This window comes from Papio anubis, chromosome 6, assembly GCF_008728515.1.
Source record: "Papio anubis isolate 15944 chromosome 6, Panubis1.0, whole genome shotgun sequence".
NCBI classification, from domain to species: domain Eukaryota; kingdom Metazoa; phylum Chordata; class Mammalia; order Primates; family Cercopithecidae; genus Papio; species Papio anubis.
In genome coordinates this window covers 111,538,336-111,561,758 of record NC_044981.1, presented here as the reverse complement: position 1 = coordinate 111,561,758, position 23,423 = coordinate 111,538,336, and the positions used below count along the sequence as shown (strand labels likewise).

General features: G+C 43.5%; 1 protein-coding gene across 8 annotated transcripts in view; it reads left to right on the top strand.

The window, feature by feature from the left end:
• MTHFD1L (methylenetetrahydrofolate dehydrogenase (NADP+ dependent) 1 like) overlaps positions 1-23,423 on the top strand; it is a 234,558-nt gene that overhangs the window by 32,818 nt on the left and 178,317 nt on the right. For all 8 annotated transcript variants that reach the window (XR_002521713.2, XR_002521714.2, XM_003898036.4 and 5 more), the window contains exons 8-9: positions 8,120-8,231; positions 20,404-20,495. Coding sequence is in view for 6 of the 8 variants with exons in the window: in XM_003898036.4 (XP_003898085.2) it covers positions 8,120-8,231; positions 20,404-20,495 (204 nt within the window). In the remaining 2 variants the exon portion in view is untranslated. The remainder of the gene's footprint in view (positions 1-8,119; positions 8,232-20,403; positions 20,496-23,423) is intronic.

The window sequence follows — 23,423 nt, the reverse complement described above, 5'->3', positions numbered from 1 at the left end:
TAAGTTTCAGCCTCCATGAGGCCTTTGTTACTTTGCAGTCACCTGTGGCCAACCACAAATAAGTCTTTGTGGTCATCAGGGGCCAGATGGGGAAGGGAGGTGTAGACTGCACAAAAGAGAGCCTACCCCAATTCTGGAAGAAGGGCCGCAGGCCTGTGTCCTGCAGAGAACAGGCGGGAAGCATCGCCTTCAGCCCACTGGCGGTGGGTCATCTCCCATCTGCTTTTCTGCACCATCAGCAGTGTCTGGCTTTCTTTTCCACCCCTTCTCCAATGTGAATGCTTTTTAAGGACGTGGAATTCGATTTTTTTTTTTTTTTTTTTTTTTGAGACGGAGTTTTGCTTTTCTTGCCCAAGCTGGAGCGCAATGGCATGATCTCAGCTCACCACAATCTCCGCCTCCCGGGTTCAAGTGATTCTCCTGCCTCAGCCTCCTGAGTAGCTGGGATTACAGGCATGTGCCACCACACCCAGCTAATTTTGTATTTTTAGTAGGGGCAGGGTTTCTCCATGTTGGTCAGGCTGGTCTCAAACTCCTGACCTCAGGTGATCTGCCCACCTCGGCCTCCCAAAGTGCTGGAATTACAGGCATGAGCCACCGCGCCTGGCCAGTATTAGAATCTTTAAATGGGAACGTCTTAAACATAACCTGTAACAATGAAGCACCTTATAATTGTGTGGAGATTTCCTTTTCACGGCTTTTTCATATATGCCTCGCACTCACCTGGCAACCCTGCAAACTGGACATTATGCTCACCAGAGAGCCTTGACCCTGATTGTCGCTGGCAAGAAGCAGTGTCTGGACTTGAATGCAGGTGGCAGGAACTCCACCCATGGTGTTCTCCCACTGCACCTCAATTCCTCACTTTTCAAAAGAGGCAGCAGAGGCCCGGAGAGTTTCTGAAAGGAAATGGAATGCAGAAATCTGTTGATGTGCAATGTGAGACTCAGAACTGAAAAGCATAAATGTCAGGAAATGCAAAGCAGAATTTGCCCCGGCAACGGCAGTTTGCATGAATGTGAAGACGCTGTATGGATGAAAGTTTGTGGCTGGCGGCTCGGGCATGAATCCTTGGGGCTGCTGTTCTTCTAGGAGCCTGGCTTGCCTGATGTTGCCCTGGGAACTGCAACTTGAGCATTTCCTTAGTTTTTGTACTAAAGGAACCAAAATAAGGTATTTTGGTTCTAAGTCTTTGTCATGTGAAGGAAACTCCCTGTTACCACCCCCCATCTACACACACATTCTCTCTCTTGGCCCCACTTTTGAATTTTGTTTTTCCTAAAGTATAGGGAAGAGAATTATTATTATTATTTTCTTTTTGAGATGGAGTCTTGCTCTGTCGCCAGGCTGGAGTGCAGTGGTACGATCTTGGCTCACTGCAAGCTCTGCTTCCTGGGTTCAAGTGATTCTCCTGTAGAAGGGAATTATTTTTGATGAGTCATTAAAGTATATCCATTCCCAGAATGGTGTTTCAGTTTTCCTTTTATCATCTGTCATGACTTTTTTAAGTGTGAAGCTTACTTCCAGAAGAATTGTCTTTTCCAGCATTTTGGACACAACTAAGTATCTTTGATATTTTCTTCTCATATGTTGAGCAGTAAATTAGGTTGAATGGTGAAGTTAGAGGTGAACTTAGGAACATTTAGAAAAAGGAAGGTCACTTACTATTTTTTAGGGAAAAAATTTGGCAGATAAATGCTGTACTCCCAATTCCCAGATGTCCATTTGGCTTGTACTCATTTTGATTTATGAAATAATCATAAGAAATGTCTTAAAATTTTAAAAGCCAATAATTTGTTCTACTAATCACAGAAATAAAAGAAATACACCCAATTCCTGAAAGGAAAAAAATTCTCCCAGGATGAGATCACTGGGTGGACATGAAGTGGGTAAAATACCTTTTGCTGCAATTGTCATCCCCTTATCTTGCCAAAGTATGACAACATCTGAATGAAGATGGTTTGACGTTCTTAGTTTAGAGTAGTTATACTATTATTTTAACATTCCTATTTAATGGTATGCTTAATACTGCAGAGAAAGGTGGATATGGATTCATAGCTTCGAAGCAATAATCTTATGATCAATGTTCATTTAATTTCAAATACAAAGTTAGACATTTAGAGTTTAAAAAATTAATGAATAGGCTGGGTATGGTGGCTCACGCCTGTAATCCCAGCACTTTGGGAGGCTGAGGCAGGCAGATCACGAGGTCAAGAGTTTGAGACCAGCCTGACCAACATGGGGAAACCCCATCTCTACTAAAAATACAAAAAGTATCCGGGTGTGGTGGTGGGCGCCTATAATCCCAGCTACTCAGGAGGCTGAGACAGGAGAATCGTTGAACCCGGGAGGTGGAGGTTGTATTGAGCTGAGATTGTGCCACGGCACTCCAGCCTGGGCCATAGAGTGAGAGTCCATCTCAAAAAAAATATATATATATATATACAGACACACACACACACACACTATATAATATATTATATTATATATACTATATATTATAACATATTATATATTTAGATATTTTGTGTATATATATAAATGAATAAACAGGGCATCTGCTCATGAATGCTCAGGCAGTCTGCCTGAATGAAATCTCCATTTGCAGGCAACACACTCTACAGAAATGGCAGGACTGTATCAGGCATGGTTCCTAATGCCCATTTCTGTAGCAAAGTCACCAGTGATGCCTAATTGCCAAAAGTATATTTTTTGTGTTAATCCTGCTTGACCACGGCCGTCATATCAACCTGTTGTCCACACCCTTTTCCCTTGGCCTGAATGAAAATGCCCCTTCCTAGCTCCTGGGCCACCGGGACATGATGGTCTCCATCATGTGTTCCTTATCTCTAACCATTGAAGATTAGTGCTCCCCAAGGATGTCTGTTAACCCATTTTCCTTCCCATTCTGCCAGTTTCCCTTGGGGAATCCACACTTCTGGTTTTAACCATCACCTAAATGCTGTGTGTCCCGACCCGCATCCTCATGCTCCCAGGCCATTCTCAGTTCCAGACCTGGGCACCTAGCTTCCTGCAGATGCCTCCTCAGTATCTTGCTTTTCTTCCTACCTCCTCTAAGGCATTCTCAATCCAGCTTCCAGAGGAATCTTCCTAAAACACATCTGACTGTGTGAGCCACACACTGTAGCCCAACCTGATAGCTTCTTTTCTATATTAAGAAAAAGTGTGGCTGGGTGCAGTGGCTCACGCCTGTAATCCCAGCACTTTGCGGGGCTGAGGCTGGCTGATCACGAGGTCAGGAGATCGAGACCATCCTGGCTAACATGGTGAAACCCCGTCTCTACTAAAAATACAAAAAATTAGCCGGGCGTGGTGACAGGCACCTGTAGTCCCAGTTGCTCGGGAGTCTGAGGCAGGACAATGGCGTGAACCCGGGAGGCGAAGCTTGCAGTGAACCGAGATCGTGCCACTGTACTCCAGCCTGGGCGACAGAGCGAAGACTCTGTCTCAAAAAAAAAAAAAAAAAGAAAAAGAAAAAGAAAAAGTGCACACATTTTGACATCTGATAAAAGTGATGTTTTTCTTAGAAAACTGACTTCTAACTCTTTATAGAAACTTTGCCACAAGGTAGTCTAGGAGTCCCCTTGCTACCTAAGATTTTCATGGACATGCCCTGTCTGATCATAAAGTACTGTATGCCAGGCACAGTGGCTCACGCCTGTAATCCCAGCACTTTGGAAGCCCCAGGCCGGGATCACTTGAGCCCAGGAATTCAAGACCAGCCTGGACAACATGGTGAAACCCTGTCTCTACAAAATACATTTAAAAAACAAAATGAACCAGGCATGGTGGAGCACATTTATAGCCCCAGCTACTTGGAGGCTGAGGTGGGAGGATCGCTTAAGCCCAGGAGTCAAGGCTGCAGTGAGCTGAGATCATGCCACTGCATTCCAGCCTAGAGGACAGAGTGAGACCCCGTCTCCAAAAATAAATAACTAATTACATAAAGTCTTGTGAAGAATCTACAGTGGAGCGTAATGTAACCCATAAATCCACTTAACTGGGCGCACACAAACTACAGTATGTCCCAGTTCATTAGAGTGAAAATCAAGCAAGGGACCACCTCGGCATGGTAGAGCCCCTCGCTTGCCCTCCACACCCTGCTCTGTTCTCTGTGTCTGACCATTGACCAGCCGTCACTCAGGCACTAGTCGAGAATGCCAATGTCTTCAGTTGTAATTTTAGAAGCACATCATTGCTGGACAAAGCGCCTACCTGTTAATTTTTAAAAGTAATGTCCATCATTTTGAACATTGTTTTCTTTCTTTTTTATTCAACTGACCCTCATGAGGAATTGAACTTGGTTTTCTGAACTTTGTTGGTAATGTTTGAAGGACATAGAAACAGTTGTCATAGGTCTCAAGTGATATAAACCACAGTTCTTTAGAAAATATCTTTTGTTTTACCCATTCTGGATTTTGAAGTATATACAGATCTCATACCTGAGATTCTTATTGATATGAACTGTTTCAAAACACATTGATAGCAGAAGATACATACTGTCTTCTAGTCAAGAGGGTAGGGCTGTATTTAGTTTAAAACATTTTAATGCATTTTATTTGCTAAATACAAAATTACAATATTCTATATAACTTTCCAAATTCCATCTGTCCTCCCTTTCCCCCGTCTCTTTATATTCAGATGCTTGTCTCTCTAGCTTAAAAATTCATGACTTTGAGAAAATTCATCTTCGTGTTATCTAAACTACTGCACCCCCACACGCTCCCTGTTAAGTGTCTGCGTATCTGCGTCTTGCTGTTGTTTTAAAATTCGGTTCTCTGCCTGGGGAATGGGGTGGTTTGCTTTAAGCTGCTCCACTCTTCTCGGCAGAAAAAGCAATACTTTGTTATGAGGTAGAGTTTTAAGCCAAGCTTTGGCCGGGGTCTTTCCCATTTGGGAGGAGGAGAGTAGGAACAGCAAGTGAGACGAAAATTCTCCTTGAATTTTAGCTCATTAAAATCTTACCTTGTCCTCGGCGTGGTATTTACTGATTTAAGCATCTAGCACTTTTCCTTTCCAGAAAGAATTAACGTCTACGATGCAATCATTGCTAAGCGAGGAGATTTTTGTGTTTTCTCTGTGGAATTAGCTGTTCCCCAGTTGCGGATGAGCACATCCCACTTTAGAGTTGTGTGTAGGTATGGAGTTGAGGAGTTGGAATGAGATTTCCAAGATTTATAGGTAATGAAAAGAACAGGTTGTATCAAAGATACCACGTGTAGGAAACTAACTGTTCTTAGGGGACTTGTGTGAACCTGTGATCCTTGGCTTTCTCCAAAATGAACATTTCAGCCGTGTTCATATTAACCTCCTTTTTACAGTTGTTTTACCATGTTCTGGTTTTGCTGCTATTCTGCCTGAAAATCTAGCAAAATGGTGTTTCTTATCTGCAGAACTGCGACAAAGCTTAAACATTTGCATTTCTCTTGAGGATTACTGTGGTTGAATTTTTGACAGTACTATATATAAATGAAGAAATACAATTTTTTATACAGATGTTTAAAATCCTCTTTCTACTAGAACACTTCTTTCTCCCTAAATATACCATCACCAGGAACTCTAGCTGTTTTTCAGATAAGTGAGGTCTGGCCCACACAGTGGGCTTACTGGCCTGTATAATGGCACCATCACAATGGTGGCTTAAGGGACTAGATTGCTGGTGATATTGGCTGCACAATTCTTTTTTTTGAGACAGAGTCTCACTCCATTGCCCAGGCTGGAGTGCAGTGGTGCGATCTTGGCTCACTGCAACCTCCGCCTCCCAGGTTCAAGTGATTCTCATTTGGCTGCAAAGTTCTTGGTGAGGTTTGGTGGTATCTTGGCCCTGTGGCACAGAAGAATGGTTATTTAGGCAAATGTGTTTTGTTTTTGGTTTTGTTTTGTTTTTGAGACAGGGTCTTGCCCTGTCATCCAGGCTGGAGTGAAGCGGCTTGATCACGGCTCACTGCAGCCATGACCTCCTGGGCTCAAGCGATCCTTCCACCTCTACCTCCGAAGTAGCTAGGACCACAGGCATGCCTCACCACACCTGGCTGATTTCTATTTTATTTTATTTTTGTAAAGACAGGGCCTTCCTATGTTGCCCAATCTGTTCTCAAACTTTTGGGCTCAAGCAGTCTTCCCACCCTGGCTTCCCAAAGTGCTGGGATTACCCAGCATGGTGGCATGAGCCAACATGTCTGGCCTAGGCAAATGTTTTAGTAGGGCTTTCTCTTTTCTTTTTAAGGTGATTAATACAGTAGATTCATACAGTCAGAAGCCGAAAAGCAGGGAATACTGTTTGGCTTATTAATGGATAATGAATGAATGTTAATACACTTTTCACTATTCACATGGTCAAATTGATCAAATATTTCCAAGGTGTTAACTTTTAAAGTTGGCTTTGTCAGCTCTATGAAAAGACATGCATTTACATTTTTATCATGCTCTTCCTCTGTCAGGGGACTTGGATCTGCCCTTGATCTTGGCTTTTCTGTTCATAAACCAGGTAGGACTGTCAAAGGTTTGCTCCCACTATCATCTCTTGTCCCAAGATTTCTAAAAGGCATCAGCTGATGCACCCTTTTGCCCAAATAGTGTTGATCGTCCTCAGGCTGAGGAGCTGTCCTGGTTCTTCCACAGGATCTATAATGATCAGCCTGTAAGCTGAGAATGGATAAGGGTGTCTCCAGCACGTTTATTTGGTGGTTTGGTGGGGGCAGTGGCAGTGGGGATGCTTTTGTGTTCCATAATCTGCCCCTCTGTCTGTTTGACCCCAGAGACTCTGTGGTTAGTTGCAGGACATCAAAGTCCACAGGAAAGACAGTGGAGGAAGGGACTGTCAGTTGCCCTCTTTCTGCCTAGGTTCACTAGGATCTCTAAGACTGGATTCACTAGGAGACACAGGACATACCGTAGAGCTATTTGTGTCTGAGAGCCCCAGTTTCCTTGTCTGTTAAATGAGCATAGTAATACCAATCTCACTCATTTGGAATATTCAGTGAGGTAACACTTACAACACCTAGCTGACCTGTACAATTGTAGCTATTCTCTTCTGCAAGTCTAATATTCCTATTCACCCCTCGCTCCGCATAGGGATCCAGTTTGAAATCATCAGTTGCTCAGTGGGGCTTGGGGAGCTATTCTTTGGTTAAAGTCAGAGCCAGCCTCTTTGCCTACCACTTTGTCTTAATGTCAACTTCCTACCAGACTTGTTCCTCCAGTACTGGATGATCAAAATGCAAATAGGATGGACACGATCAATGCATTTTGTTGGAGTGGTTGCATTCTTTCTACTTTCTCAAGGCAAAAAAATGAAAAAATGAACGGTTGGACAAGAGACTAACCAGGGCCTCAGAGAAAGTGAAATTCTTTCTCAAGCTCCTGAAAATCCTTCCATGGGTATAGTAACAGTTCTATAGGGGTCTCATTGTGATGGTGCCATTATACAGGCCAACAAGCCCACTGTGTGGGCCAGACCTCATGGCCTTCATCCTTGTTTTCCTCTTTTTTGTTTTTTGAGATAGGATCTCGCTCTGTCTCCCAGGTGGGAATGCAGTGGTGTGATCTTGGCTCACTGCAGCCTCTGCTTCCTGGGTTCAAGCGATTCTTGTGCCGCAGCCTCCTGAGTAGCTGAGATTACAGGCCCCTGCCAGTGCGCCTGGCTAATTTTTGTATTTTTAGTAGAGACAGGGTTTCACCGTGTTGGCCAGTCTGGTCTCGAACTCCTGACCTCATGATCCACCTGCCTCGGCCTCCCTAAGTGCTGGGATTACAGGCGTGAGCCACTGTGCCCGGTTGCCCCATCATTTTTCTTGATATTATAGTTAGTGGTGAAAACATGTAAATGATAATACTCCACATGCAGTATGTATGCTGAAGTGACTACCCTGAAGATATTTTTTAAGTCCTATTTTCTTTTCTTTCTAGGATATGATAATCATTTTCTGTTTGTATTAATACATGCTTGAAAGGAATTAGTAAAGTGATTCCATCCTTGTCAGCAGCTTGGAACAAAGCTGTGGATCTGGGATTGTGTTGAACTCTTTTGACATCAGTGGTTAGTTGTGTCTTTATGCCTCAGATCAAACTGTGCATGTTTTTTTCTTTCTCCTTTTAGCTTCACGAGGCTGACATTGTGGTCCTAGGCTCACGTAAGCCAGAAGAGATTCCCCTTACTTGGATACAACCAGGAACTACTGTTCTCAACTGCTCCCATGACTTCCTGTCAGGTAAATGTCTTCACATTGGTGTTGAGCCACTGATGAGGTCAGATCATTCGAAGAAATGTTAACCTTTTCCTAAGAGGGTATGTTTCTGAAATGTTAGCAGTCGTCAACATTAGTATATAGGGTAGGAAACTTAGACTGTGGGCTACCTGATAGAACCATGCTGTTGAGCAAAGAGAGACCAAGATGGCGGTTGAGGTGTCTGCTGCCACAGTGAAGTGCCCCCTACTGGCCTCTAGCAGTCAGGTTAGTTGTGACCTTAAGTAGATGATTTGTATGTTTGTGAGGTAAACTAGAAATAGCGGTTTTCACAGTCTCTTAAAAATTAGTAAAATCCTTTCTTCCAAAGAAATCTTTGTGGAATTTCACTATGTAAAAGCAGATGAGAGCCAGATTGTCGGGAGGGATGGGAATAGGATCAGTCTCTGTGTCTCCCTGATTTCCCCTTGTGTTGACCCATGAAGGACATCCTTGGAGCCCCAGAGTCATGTCAGAACAGTATGAAAATCACCACTAGATGCAGAAACTGTTTTAGGATTGGTCCTGCTATTTGATGGCATTTTGCCAAGGTATCCAGGAATACTCAAGACCACACCAGGCCCACTTTGGGGGCAGCCCAAGCAGTGCCTGCAACAGGGCAGCCAGCAGCCCCGGGATCCAGCAGGAGCCGGCCCAGAGTAGGTTCATTTTTCCAGTTTGTAGAAGGACTGAGGCTAAGAAAGCCTTGGACCACACCCAGCCCCTCAGCAAGTCGCTGAATGGCACAGGTGAGCAAGAGACGATGGCACAGGGAGGCAGAGGAGAGCCCCCCTTCCTGATTCCTTCTGGCTTTGGCCTCCAAATATTCATGCAGAAGAGAGGACTATGCTGAGCTGGGCTGGAGGACAGGGGCAGCTTTTACCCCTAAAGCTGGGCAGAACATGCACCACGGTTGGCAGCCTCTGCTCTCCTTCACTTCCACTAGGACCATACTTGAGGTTGAAATCTTGAAACCTTATAGGCAGCTCCATAAAAGCGTGAGCCCTAGCCAGAGGTTGATACTGACCCTCCTCTCTAGGAAATGTAGCTCCTGCCAGAATTGACGGATCAGATTAAAAACTCCCTGGGGGCTGGAGAGGGTGGAATGGATCAGAGTCCAAGGAAAGAGCCAGAGCTCAGCTCTTGCATTAAGAGCTGTGGCCCTAGCGGCTCTTTTTAACAAACAGAAAGCATGTGCTAAATAACATTTTAAAAATATATGTAGTTTCTTCATATAACTTTTTTTTCCCTGAGAAAAACAATGCCTAACCTATTAGTAGTAGACAGGGTTTCCTCTGTTCAGAATCCCAGTTAGATTAGGAAAATCAGTTCCAACATTTGTTTCTTGTAAATGAATGCTGCTTTGCTGTAATATTTACTTGCTGTGTTTTATTAAAGTTTTCATGTAGGACAGTTTTGGCACAGTCATGGGTAGGGTTAGGAGTCTACTTTGATGTTCTCCTGGAATCCCTTTGAGCTCTGTGGTTACATGACAGTGACATATATTTTGTTAGTGAAAGTGCTTTATTTTTAATAAGGTTTCCTTTTAGGACCCTTATTTTTGGAAAAAGTATTCCCTGAAACATTAGATTTCAATGTAATGATTCTCTGGGGGAAAGAAGACCAAGGCGTTACAGATGTTCCTCGGGCTTATGAGTAGATAAACCCATCAGAAGTTGAAAATATCATAAGTAAAAAATGGGCATTTATAGATAGGATGGGATGTGAAAACACAAAACAACATCCAAAAATGCTGGCAGCTTAGTACACTGCGGAGTACTGGTTGTTTGGTCTTGTGATTGCATGCCTGACCAGAAACCGCGATTTGCTGTCACTGCTGCCCAGCGCCTCAAGACACCCTTGTTCTGTGTACGGCTAGCCTGGGAAAAGATCAAAATTTAAAGCAGTTTCTACTGAATGCATGTCCCTTTCCCATCATCATAAAGTGGAAAAATAGTAAGCGAAAAGGTTGTAAATCAGGGATGGTCTGTGTATTTCAAAATGATTCTGTAAGTAGAATTTATTTGAAATTTATCTGGCCCAACTCTAATAGTTTTCATGTTGGTTTTTGAATGTCCAGTGTCTGGAATAGTACCTGACGCTTAGTAACCACTCTGTGAATTTTTTTTTTTTTTCCTTCGGAGTCTTGCTCTGTCGTCCTGGCTTTAGTGCAGTGGCACGATCTTAGCTCACTGCAGCCTCCGCCTTCTGGGTTCAAGTGATTCCCGTACCTCAGCCTCCCAAGTAGCTGGGATTACAGGCGCCTGCCACCACTCCCGTCTAATTTTTGTTTTGTATTTTTAGTAGAGGTGTGGATGCACCATGTTTGCCAGGTTGGTTTCGAACTCCTGACCTCAAGCGATCCACCCACCTCAGCCTCCCAAAGTGCTAGGATTACGAGCGTGAGCCACCGGGCCCAGTTAACTTTGTGAATATTGAGTGTTTAACAGGTTAATAAGCATGACTCAGAATTGTACTCTGCTTGTAGTTTTAAGTTAGTGGCATGTTTAGAAACATTTCCTTGAACTTGTCTTCCACTTAAAAATGGGGCTGATGGCCAGGCGTGGTGGCTCACACCTATAATCCCAGCACTTTGGGAGGCTGAGGCGGGTGGATCACCTGAGCTCAGGAGTTTGAGACGCAGCCCGGCCACCATGGTGAAACTCTGTCTCTACTAAAAATACAAACAAATTACCTGGGCTTGGTGGCGGGTACCTGTAATCCCAGCTACTCGGGAAGCTGAGGCAGGAGAATGGCTTGAACCCAGGAGGCGGAGGTTGCAGTAAGCCAAGATTGCACCATTGCACTCCAGCCTGGATGACAAGAGTGAGACTCCTCAAAAAAACAAAAAAAAGAAGGAAAGAAAAAAAAAATGGGGCCAACTAGGCAGTCATTGAGATGAAGATGAGGAATGCTATGTTGATGAAACAGATGAACAGTTTCGGGGTGGTGCTGTCCATAATAGCACATTTCTAAATAGTCTACAAGTTTTAATTTTACCAACTTTTTTAGTATGAAAATTTGATCTAGGAATAATGGAGAAAGGTTTTTTTTCCCCACTTTTTTTCATTATCCCACTACTGTAAAGAAATGAATAAACTTTTTGAAATATTAAAAAGAAAAGAGCTCTTATTTAAACTTAAGATGAGAAGAAGAACTTTTAATAAACTTGTGGCTGGATGAAGGCAGAGTTTTATAATGCAATTTTTATTCTTACCTTCGTGGTACAGGGTCCCTCCTCCTTCCCCCCGTAAAAATAGATGGGATGTTGTGATTTATGATGAGATAATTCTGTAAAGGCATTTTATGGAATACGTATGGAATCCTAGGAGAGATTTTCCTGATGGCTGATAGCCCAGACACAGAGCTCAGAAAACAATTACACCCAGCTAGTTGGTTCTGTTCACTCTACTATTGCATGAGTCCAATGTTTAGATTTTAAAACAAGGAAATTTCAACATTCTGTTTTCTAACTATAAGGGTAACTGCTTTAAAAAAAAATAAAAAAGACAACCAAAAAAACCTGTTTCTTAGAAAAGGTCTTACTCTGTGACTAGAGTACAGTGGCACGATCACAGCCTCAAACTCCTGGGCTCAAGCAATCCTCCCTCCTCAGCTAATTAAAATAATTTTTTTGTTGTTGAGGCAGGGTTCTCAGTGTGTTGCCCAGGCTGGTCTTGAACTCCTGGCGTCAAGTAGTCCTCCTGCCTCCACCTCCAAAAAGTGCTGAGATTACTGGTGTGAACCACCATATCTGGCCTAAAAAATTTATTTCAAATGAAAGAAATACACACTGCTCTTGTAGTGCTCTGCTTGCTAAACAGCAGATTTCATCATAAACACAACCATTTTGTACCCTAAATATTAGGACTTACTGATGTACCAAATGGACCAAGGAGAAGCTTTTCTTCTGTCTTAGGCTCAGAGAATAGTATCAAAACAGCAACTCTGTGGCTCAGAGTAGTTTATAGCATCATTTTAAGCTAATATAATTCTATTTAGTGTAGAAGAGGGCAAGAGCCCTGGGATGCCGATGTGCCGGCAGCCCCCGAGGGACCTTGGGACTTTCCCTCGTATGGCCCTGAAGGGAGACATTAGAACTTACTGGAGGCTGGGTGTGCTGTGGCTCATGCCTGTAATCCCAGCACTTTGGGAGGCCGAGGCCAGTGGATCACTTGAGGTCAGGAGTTCAAGACCAGCCTGAGCAACATGGTGAAACCTCATCTCTACTAAAAATACAAAAGTTAGCCAGGCATGGTGGCAGGCACCTGTAATCCCAGCTACTTGGGAGGCTGGAGCAGGAGAATTGCTTGAACCCAAGAGGTGGAGGTTGCAGTGAGCCGAGATCACACCATTTCACTCCAGCCTGGGCAGCAAGAGCAAAACTCCATCTCAAAAAGAAAAAAAAAATGTAGTGCAAAGAACATGGACTTTGGAGTCAGGATTAACCTAACTCAAGGAAAAGGGAGTTGTTTGTGTAAAAAAAATTCTTGGCCTGACACGGTGGCTCATGCCTGTAATCCGAGCACTTTGGGAGGCTGAGGCAGGCGGATCACCTGCGGTAGGGAGTTCAAGACTAGCCTTACCAACATGGAGAAACCCTGTCTCACTAAAAATACAAAATTAGCCGGGCGTGTTGGCTCATGCCTGTAATCCCAGCTACTCAGGAGGCTGAGGCAGAAGAATCGCTTGAACGCGGGAGGTGGAGGTTGCGGTGAGCTGAGATCACACTCCAGCCTGGGCACCAAGAGCGAAACTCCGTCTCAAAAAAAAAAAAATTCTTAATTGTATTGCACTTACAGGCTGTGTGACTTTGAGGAAATAAGATCTCTGATGAATTAATAAGATTCCCAATTTATTTGTGGGTAAATTGGGAGGAAGGCTGTTGGGAGGAATGACTGAGATGCTACCTTGGGGCAGTTCCTCTTTGATGGTAGCTGCCAATAAATGCTTGTCCACTTCCTGCATTCCTCCCTCCACTTCCTTGTTGCCATGTTACCTGCACACGAAACAGCTTTCAGACTGCATCTTGGCACAATTTAATTAGTTCTCAATATAATATATTTGATTTTTTGCTTTTTTTTAAAAAAAGTAAAGGTTCATGCAGCACTGTATAAATTTCCTTGTTAATTTGGTTTCAGTGGTCCAAATTAATTACCAATAGCTTATTAGTATCAGTTTACTAATATTTTAATTATATGTTTTTTTATCTTGTCTTACATTGCATTCTTTTAAAAACTAGTGATATGCTGTCATTTGACAGTAAGATTCAAATAATTTAAAGTAGGAGTGCAACTCTCGAGAACACTGTCACAAAAATTTTACCCAATGATATATATTAGTCCATTCTCACACTGCTATAAAGAAACACCTGAGACTGGGTAATTTATAAAGAAAAGAAGTGTAATTGTCTCATAGTTCCATGGGCCGTACAGGTAGTGTGATGCTGGCATCTGCTTGGCTTCTGGGAAGGCCTCCGGAAACTCACAGTTATGGTAGAAGGCGAAGGGGAAGCACGTATATCTTACATGGACAGAGCAGGAGCAAGAGAGAGGGAGGGCATATTAGTCTGTTTTCACACTGTTCATAGAGACATACACGAGACTGGGAAGAAAAAGAGGTTTAATTGGACTTACAGTTCCACATGGCTGGGGAGGCCTCAAAATCATGGCGGGAGGTGAAAAGCACTTCTTACATGGCGGCAGCAAGAGAAAATACAGAAGACGCGAAAGTGGAAACCCCTGATAAAACCATCAGATCTCATGAGACATATTCACTACCATGAGAACAGTATGGGGGAAACTGCCCCCATGATTCAAATCATCTCCCACCGGGTCCCTCCTGTAACACGTGGGAATTATGGGAGTACAATTCAAGATGAGATTTGGGTGGAGACACAGCCAAACCATATCAGAGGAGGAGGTACACACTGCATACTTATAAACAACCAGGTCTCAGGATAACTCACTATCATGAGAACAGCACCAAGGGGATGGTGCTAAGCCTTTCATGAAGGGCCACCCTCATGATCCTGTCACCTCCCACCAGGCCCCACCCCCAACACTGGGGATTACAATTCGACATGAGACTTGGTGGAGACACAGAACTAAACCATATCATGATACTCATTTTATTTATTGCATTTTACTTTATATCCTACAAAGTCAATATATTTAACTCAAAAACTGGCTACCAGTGGTTTTTGTTGTTGTTGTTGTTTTTAAGTTCTACCTGTACTGGTTTCTAATTTTCAGCTGTTCCTGATTTTAAAACCTCGCATTTGGGGGTAATTTGTTCTCCTAGATGGGAAGAAAATATTTAAGGCTGTGGGCTTGGAGAGTGGTTTTTTGATAAGAAGGATGCCCTTGGCCAGACTGCATAGAAGCTGAGATGTTTCCACAGACCCAAGATGGCAGGAAGGCTGAAGAGTCTGCTGCATCCCTCCCACTGCCGTGATTGTTCTGGCAAAGGTCCTAGGGTGGCCTCAGCACTGCTTATGTTAGTGAAAGGGTGGTTCTGATTTCTGAGGAAGTCATGATAACACTTTGGCCTTAAATTTTCTTTTTGCAGAAAGTTTGATTATCATTAGAAGAATGGCCATCTTAAAAGTGATTCATTGACTTGTCCCTAGAGAAATCATGAGTTAGATGAGTGTTTACTGGGAGGTGAAAAGACCCATCCATGGTTTGGGATGAGATCCTTGTTGGACTGTGATCCCAGGATATTACCCAGGCCCAGACTGTAGACAACCTTCAGATGGAGTCCTGCCTCTACACGGGCAGGGAGTGAAATAATGATTCCCTTTCTCAATTTTCTTTAGCCATGAAATTTATTAAAAATGTATATCTGATTCTGAGTTGCCAGTCTTATTGCTTCAGATTCTCTGGATTCAGAACTTATTTTTATGTTATTTCATTTTTTGAGACAGAGTCTTGCTCTGTCATCCAGGCAGGAATGCAGTGGCGCAACTACAGGCCCACCGCCTCCTGAGCTCAAGTGATCCTCCTGCCCCAGCCCCCAGGTAGGTGGGACTACAGACACATGCCACGATGCCCAGCTAATTTTTGTACCTCTTCTAGAGATAAGGTTTCACCAAGTTGCCCAGGCTACTCTCAAACTCCTGGACTTAAGCAATCCTCCTGCCTTGGCCTCTCAAAGTGCTGGGGTTACAGGTGTGAGCCACCGCGCCCAGCCTCAATGCAATCTTAAAACTGAATTAGAAAATCTGAGTCCAGGCCAGTTATTTTTAAGTTGTGTTTTAAAATTGTGTTGTTTTTGGTCGAGCCTGGTGGCTCACACTTGTAATCCCAGCACTTTGGGAGGCTGAGGTGGGCTGATTGCTTGAGCTCACGAGTTCGAGACCAGCCTGGGCAGCATGGTGAAACTCTGCCGCTACAAAAAATACAAAAATTAAGGCCAGGTCCTGTGACTCATGCCTGTAATCCTAGCACTTTGGGAGGCCGAGGCTGGCAGATCATGAGGTCAGGAGTTTGAGACCAGCTTGGCCAACATGGTGAAACCCTGCCTCTACAAAAAAAAATACAAAAACTAGCCAGGCGTGGTGGCATGTGCCTGTAGTCTCAGCTACATGGGAGACTGAGGCAGAAGAGTCTCTTGAACTCAGGAGACGGAGACTGCAGTGAGCTGAGATTGCACCACTGCACTCCAGCCTGGGTGATAGAGCAACAGTCCATCTCAAAAACAAAAACAAAAACAAAAAATTAGCCAGGCATTGTGGCATGCGCCTGTAGTCCCAGCTACTTGGGAGGCTGAGGTGGGAAGATGGCTTGAGCCTGGGAGGCAGGGGTTACAGGGAGCTGAGATGGTGCCACTGTACTCTAGCCTGAGGGATCGAGCCAGACCTTATCTCAAAAAAAAAAGTATTGTTTTTAATTACTTGTAATTTTAATTGCTTATAATTAAAAAACAGTAACTAAAAGGATCAAAAGTTAACTTTGTGGATAGTGAACCTTAGCCTACTGTACATAAAAATCAGAAGGCCAAGGCAGGAGGATTGCTTGAGCCCAGGAGCTCAAGACCAGCTTGGGCAACATAGTGAGACCCCCGTCTCTATAAAACAACTTAAAAATTAACCAGGTGTGGTGGCACACCTTTGCAGTCCCAACTACTCAGGAGGCTGAGGTGGGAGGATTGCTTGAGCCTGGGAGGTCAAAGCTGCAATGATCATGATCACATCACTGCACTCCAGCCTGGGCAACAGAGCAAGACCCTGTCTCAAAAAATAATAACAGTAATAATCAGAAAGCAACACTGTATGTGAATGAAGTCACCTTACCTAGCTGCCGGTGGACAGCCTTTGGTGTTTCAAGAACTTCGTTTTTATTCATTCCTGCTTTTGATATTTGTTGACTGTGAGCTTTAGGCTTATCCAGGGTCCACGAAGAAGAAATGGTTCTTCCTCATCTCAGGCTTTTGTTATTTTGGGGCGTTTTAAATTCCTCTGCCATGGTTACTCAATCCGACCCTACTTACCTGTCTCTTCCACAAATTTCTCAAATGTCATTTGTGGTACCCTTTTAACTCTTATGGACTTACTTGATTTTAACATATCTTTTACTCACTTTGAATGGACCTTTGACTAGAAATAGAGGGTAGTGTTGTGTGTACCACCTGCCATCTTGAGCTAGACCCTTTCAAAGAGTTGGTTTTGTTAATTATATCTTCTTACGTGGCTCATTATGCTTGTTGAAATTTGTGAGATGGTTTAGACCAAGCGTGTCCAAACCACAGCCCGTGGGCCGCATGTAGCCAAGGATAGCTTTGAATGCAGCCCAACACAAATCCATAAACTTTCCTAAAACATGAAATTTTTTTTTTTTTTGCAATTTTTTTTTTCCTTAGCTCATCAGCTATCATAGTGTTAGTGTATTTTACGTGTGGCTATGGCCCGAGACAATTCTTCTTCTTCCAGTGTGGTCCAGGGAAGCCAAAAGATTATACATCCCTGAAAGCTTTAGACGTATCAGGAATCATATAGCTTTTCAAAATAAAATATCCACACTTTTGCTAAGTTCTATGCTACGTAAGTGACTGAAACGATACCAGGACTTATTTATCTTGTAAACTTGGAAGTGAAATATTCTTCATTCACAAGGATATTTGTGATTAAATTCTGGGAATGTGCATTTATAAGTTAATACCAGCTTCTGGAATGTTACTTTTTCTTTTTTCTTCTTTAGATTTTTTGAGATGAAGTCTCACTCTGTTGTTCAGGATGGAGTACAATGGCATGATCTTGGCTCCCTGCAGCCTCCGGGTCCCAGGTTCAAGCAATTCTCTGGCCTCAGCCTCTGAGTAGCTGGGACTACAGACGTCTGCCACCATGCCTGGCTAACTTTTTTTGTATTTTTAATAGAGACGGGGTTCACCTTGTTGGCCAGGCTGGTCTTGAACTCCTGACCTCAAGTGATCCACCCGCCTCAGCCTCCCAAAGTGCTGGGATTACAGGCGTGAGCCACCGCATTCAGATGCTTTTTCTTATTTCTCCATCACTTAAAATAGAGGAATGAGAGAGGCCTGTTTGTTTTATGTAGTAGTTGGACAAGATCTTAAGTACAGATCTCTAGTGATTAAAACAAAACACAGCAAATCTCTCTCATCCTCTAGACTCTTGGCTTTTGCCTAAATATGATTCATAAAGCTGAAGTGTTTCTAATCTTTAAATAATACCCAAGGGATATGATTATATGATTACCCAACACCCTAATACAATTTAAGAGTAGAGTGATCCAAAGAAGGAGAAAATAGTGTCTTCAAAAATGTTGCTGTTAGAAATATTTCTTTTCTCTAAGGGAGGATGCAGGCTAAAGCATTTTACATGTGTGTTTACTTTTATAAATTTTCTAAGTGAGGGTAGAATTCTTTTTTTTTTTTTTCCCCCAGATAGTTTCACTCTTGTTGCCCAGGCTGGAGTGCAGTAGTGCAATCTTGGCTCACCACAACCTCCACCTCCCAGGTTCAAGCGATTCTCTTGCCTCAGCCTCCCTAGTGGCTGGGATCACGGATGTGCACCACCACACCCAGCTAATTTTTTTTTTTTTTTTTTTTTTGCATTTTTAGTGGAGATGGGGTTGCACCATGTTAGCCAGGCTGGTCTCGAACTCCTAAACTCAGGTGATCCTCCCGCCTCGGCCTCCTAGAGTCCTGGGATTACAGGCGTGAGCCACTATGCCCTGCCAGAAGTGGAATTCTTATCAACATCTTTCTATGTTGATAATCAGGTAGTCCCTAACATTAATACCCTAAAATGCAATTTTTTAGTTTTGATGGAAAATTGATTCTATCACTTCTCTTTTTTTTTTTTTTTTGAGATGGTATTTTGCTCTTGTTGTCCAGGCTAGAGAGCAATGGCACGATCTCGGCTCACTGCAACCTCTGCCTCAGAGAAATGTTCAAGAGAAACGTTCAAGCATTTCTCCTGCCTCAGCCTCCTGAGTAGCTGGGATTATAGGCACGTACCACCATGCCCAGCTACTTTTGTATTTTTAGTAGAGATGGGGTTTCTCCATGTTGGTCAGGCTGGTCTCAAATGCCTAACCTCAGGTGATCCGCCCGCCTCGGCCTCCTAAAGTGCTGGGATTACAGGCATGAGCCACCGCACCTAGCCGGTTCTATCACTTCTATGATAGAGAATTTTTAAATTATCAAAAAAGTCTGATTTTTCATGTAACACTGTGACCAGTCTTACCCTATGAATGTTTTCATCCGCTTTCTCACGCTTTGCATCCACTAGTGAAAGTGCTTCTATTTTTCTACATATTGTACAGTAAAGATTTTAGAGCCTTCTGGGCCGGGCACGGTGGCTCACACCTATAACCCCAGCACTTTGGGAGGTCAAGGTGAGCAGATCACTGAGGCCAGGAGTTTCAAACCAGGCTAGCCAACGTGGTGAAACCCCGTCTCTACTAAAAACACAAAAAGTAGTCAGGAGTGTTGGCAGGTGCCTGTAATCCCAGCTGCTAATAAGGCGGAGGTTGCAGTCAGCTGAGATCGTGCCACTGCACTCCAGCCTGGGTAACAGAGAGAGACTCTATCTCAAAAAAAAAAAAAAAAAAAAAAAAAAAAAAAAGATAGATCATTCTAATAAGATGAAGCCCACTGTGTCAAAAAATCTAAAGATTAGGATATGAAGTCATTCTGACAGATTATGCTGTGGAATGTACATCCCTGTTCCTTTCTTCTGAGCCTTATTTTCATGTTAATAGTTTAAACTACATACTGTATGCCAAGAACTTTATGTACCTTATCATATTTCATTTTCACAAAATTTTAGGAGGTTGATATTACTCCCATTAATTAACAGGCCCAACATCACAATTTCTAGCAAGAGGAAGAGCTATGCTTTTAATGCAAGTCTGACTCTGAATTCTGTGGCCTAATCTGCAGTCTATGTTGCATCCACATTAAATGTTTTAAATGTTCACTATGAATTCTCTTGAGCTATTTATTTCTATCTCTAATTATGCCATATTTTAAAAATCACAGTGATACTTGGGCTTGTGTGAAGAGATAGTGTGTCTAGATGTTTCTTCCTGGCTCAGTGTGAGGTATGATTTTCCAAAGCACGTGGTGTGCTTCGTTACATTTTTAAAATCCATTTATCGCAGGTTAATAACTTAGATGACTTTTTTTTTTCTTTTCTTGAGATGGAGTCTTGCTATGTCACCCAGGCTGGAGTGCAGTGGCATGATCTTGGCTCACTGCAACCTCCACCATCCAGGTTCAAGCAATTCTCCTGCCTCAGCCTCCCGAGTAGCTGGGACTACAGGTGCACACCACCATGCCCAGCTGATTTTGTATTTTTAGTAGAGATGGGGTTTTGCCATGTTGGCCAGGCTTGTCTTGAACTCCTGACCTCAGGTGATCCACCTGCCTTGGCCTCCCAAAGTGCTGGGATTACAGGTGTGAGCCACTGCACCTGGCCAGATGGCCATTTCTCTAATGTAACATGTGAAGCAGGCCCAGTGGAGGGTCCCAGGGCTGTACCAGAGGTGACCAACCTGCAGCCATGCCCTGACATCCTAACTTCCTTGATGAAAAATGAGCCCATTATTCAGTGTGCTGGCTGTTTGCAAGGAGCAATGGGTTAGAAATGACAATGTGCTGAAAGTCTTTTTTTCCCTCCAATTGTTTACAGGGAAGGTTGGGTGTGGCTCTCCGAGAATACATTTTGGTGGACTCATTGAGGAAGATGATGTGAGTCTCCTTGCTGCAGCTCTGCGAATTCAGGTTTGTTCGACATGGCTGTCTGAGAAACCTTGAGTTTGGAAGTTTGATTAATAGTTGCTAACAGTTTACAAGTGGTTTCTGTTTACCAGGTACAGTGTTAAACACTTCATACACAGAGTGTTAGGCCCATTTGATAAATGAAGAAATAGTGATTTTGAAAAATGAAGTGAGTTGCCTGTGATCACATGGCATGTGTGCGGCGGGGATCCATACTGGGGACTGTGTGTATGTTATCTTGTGCTGTGTAATAAATTATCTCACAATTTAGTAACTGGAGCAACAAGGCATTTATTTTCTCACAGTTTCTTCAAGTCAGAGATTTGGCAGTAGATTAACAGATTAGGTGGTATGTTAGTCCATTCTTGCATTGCTATAAAGAAATACCAGCTACTTGGGAGGCTGAGGCAGGAGGATTGCTTGAACCCAGGAGACAGAGGTTGCAGTGAGCTGAGATTGCACCACTGAACTCCAACCTGGGTGACAGAGGGAGACCAGAAAAAAAAAAAAAAAAAAAGGAAAAGAAAAGAAATACCCAAGACTGTGGTTAACTTAGAAAGAAAACAGATTAAATTGGCTCACCGTTCTTTTTTTTTTCCTCCTTGAAATGGAGTCTCGCTTTGTCACCCAGGCTGGAGTGCAATGGTGCAATCTTGGCTCACTATAACCTCCACGTCCCGGGTTTAAGCGATTCTCATGCCTCAGCCTCCTGAGTAGCTGGGATTACAGGCACGCACCATCACACCAAGCTAACTTTTTGTATTTTTAGTAGAGACAGGGTTTCACCATGTTGGCCAGGCTGGTCTCAAACTCCTGGCCTTGTGTGATCTACCCGCCTCAGCCTCCCAAAGTGCTGGGATTACAGGCATGAGCCACCGCACCTGACCTGGCTCACAGTTCTGCAGGCCTTACAGGAAGCATAACACAGGCATCTGCTTCTGGAGAGGCCTCTCCAAGCTTCCAATAATGGCAGAAGGTGAAGGGAAAGCAGGCATCTCACAAGGTGTGAACAGGAACGGGGAGTAAGGGGGTGGTGCTACATACTTTTAAATGACCAGATCTCATGAGAACTCACTCATTATCACAAGGATGCTACCAAGGGGGATGATGCTAAACCATCATGAGAAACCAGCCCCTGTGATCCCATCACCTCCCACCAGGCCCCACGTCTAACATTGGGGATTATATTTCAAGATGAGATTTGGGCAGGGGCACACATCCAAACTATATCAGATGGTTTGGGCTCAGGATCTCTCATGCATTTGAAGTGAAGATGTCAGCTGGGGCTACAATCATCTGAGGGGTTGACTGGGGCTGGAGGATCTGTTTCCAGGATGGCATACTCACATGGCTGTGGGCATGTGTATTTCATTCCTCGCTGGCCACCAGCAGATGCCTTGCTTCCTCATCATGTCCACCTCTCTGTAGGGCTGCTCACAGTGTGGCAGCTAACTTCCCCCAGTATGAGCAATCCAGGGGAGGGAACCAGAATGAGTCTTGCAGTATGGATGACCTAGGCTCTGACATCATGTGCCGCCACTTCCTTTTATCCTGTTTGTTAGAAGTATATCACTAAGTCCGGTTCATATTCAAGAGAAGGAGAATTGTCCTCACCTCTTCAAGACAGGAATATTAAAGTATTTGTAGGCATTTTCAAACCGTCACCACCTGTGTGACCTAAAGGCGAAGGTCACCAGTGTTCCACCATGTAAGCTGAGTGTTCTCATAGTGCTGGAGCCTGCAGTGACGGTGGCCTCTGGCAGTGACATTTAGTTCATATCTTTCTTCTGTACAGGGTAATACACAACTGAAACTCTTTACCTCAAAATGGGTCATTATACATTTTTGTAAGGATTATAAGTTACATTTCCATCAAAGCCAAATTTTGTTTTTATTTATTTTTATTTCATTTACTTATAATTTATATGCATACATAGCACTATTCAGTAATTCAATTTGCTTGTTCTTTTATACCAACTACAGAAGGATGATATTTGGAAGCTGAGCATCCAAGCTGATCATTCATGCAGTCTTGTATTTTCTTCATTTTTCTTTTCTAAATCAGATGACGAACCTATTCAGTATAAGTGTATCCATGTACATGATGTCTTTTGTGAACACTTAATCTATTTTATTTATTTATTCATTCATTGATTTATTTATTTTATTGAGACAGGTGTCACCCAGGCTGGAATGCAGTGGCACGATCTCAGTTCACTGCAGCCTGCACCTCCAAGGTTCAAGCCTCCTGGGTAGCTGGGATTACAGGCACATGCCACCACACCTGGCTAATTTTTTTTTTTTTTTTTTTTTTTTGAGATGGAGTTTCACTCTTGTTGCCCAGTCTGGAGCGCAATGGTGCAATCTCGGCTCACCGCAACCTCCACCTCCCGAGTTCAAGCCGCAGCCTCTCGAGTAGCTGGGATTACAGGCATGCGCCGCCATACCCAGCTAATTCTGTATTTTTAGTAGAGACGGGGTTTCTCCATGTTAGTTAGGCTGGTCTTGAACTCCCGACCTCAGGTGATCTGCTTGCCTTAGCCTCCCAAAGAGGATTACAGGCGTGAGCCACTACACCCGGCCTAATTTCTGTATTTTTAATAGAGACAGGATTTCACCATGTTGCCCAGGCTGGTCTTGAATTCCTGACCTCAAGATCTGCCCACCTCGGCCTCCCAAAGTGCTGGGATTACAGGCATGAGCCACCTCACTTGGCCTCTTTATTCATTTATTTTTAAAGAGACAGAATCTCAGCTAGGATGAAGTGCAGTGGTGTGGTCTTGACTCACTGGAGCCTCAAACTTCTGGGCTCAAACAATCCTCCCACCTCAGCCTCCCGAGTAGCTGGGATTATAGGTGCATGTCACCACACCTGGATTTTTTAATAGTGTATTTTCTCACATTTTCCTGGTTTTTTTTTTTTAATTTAAC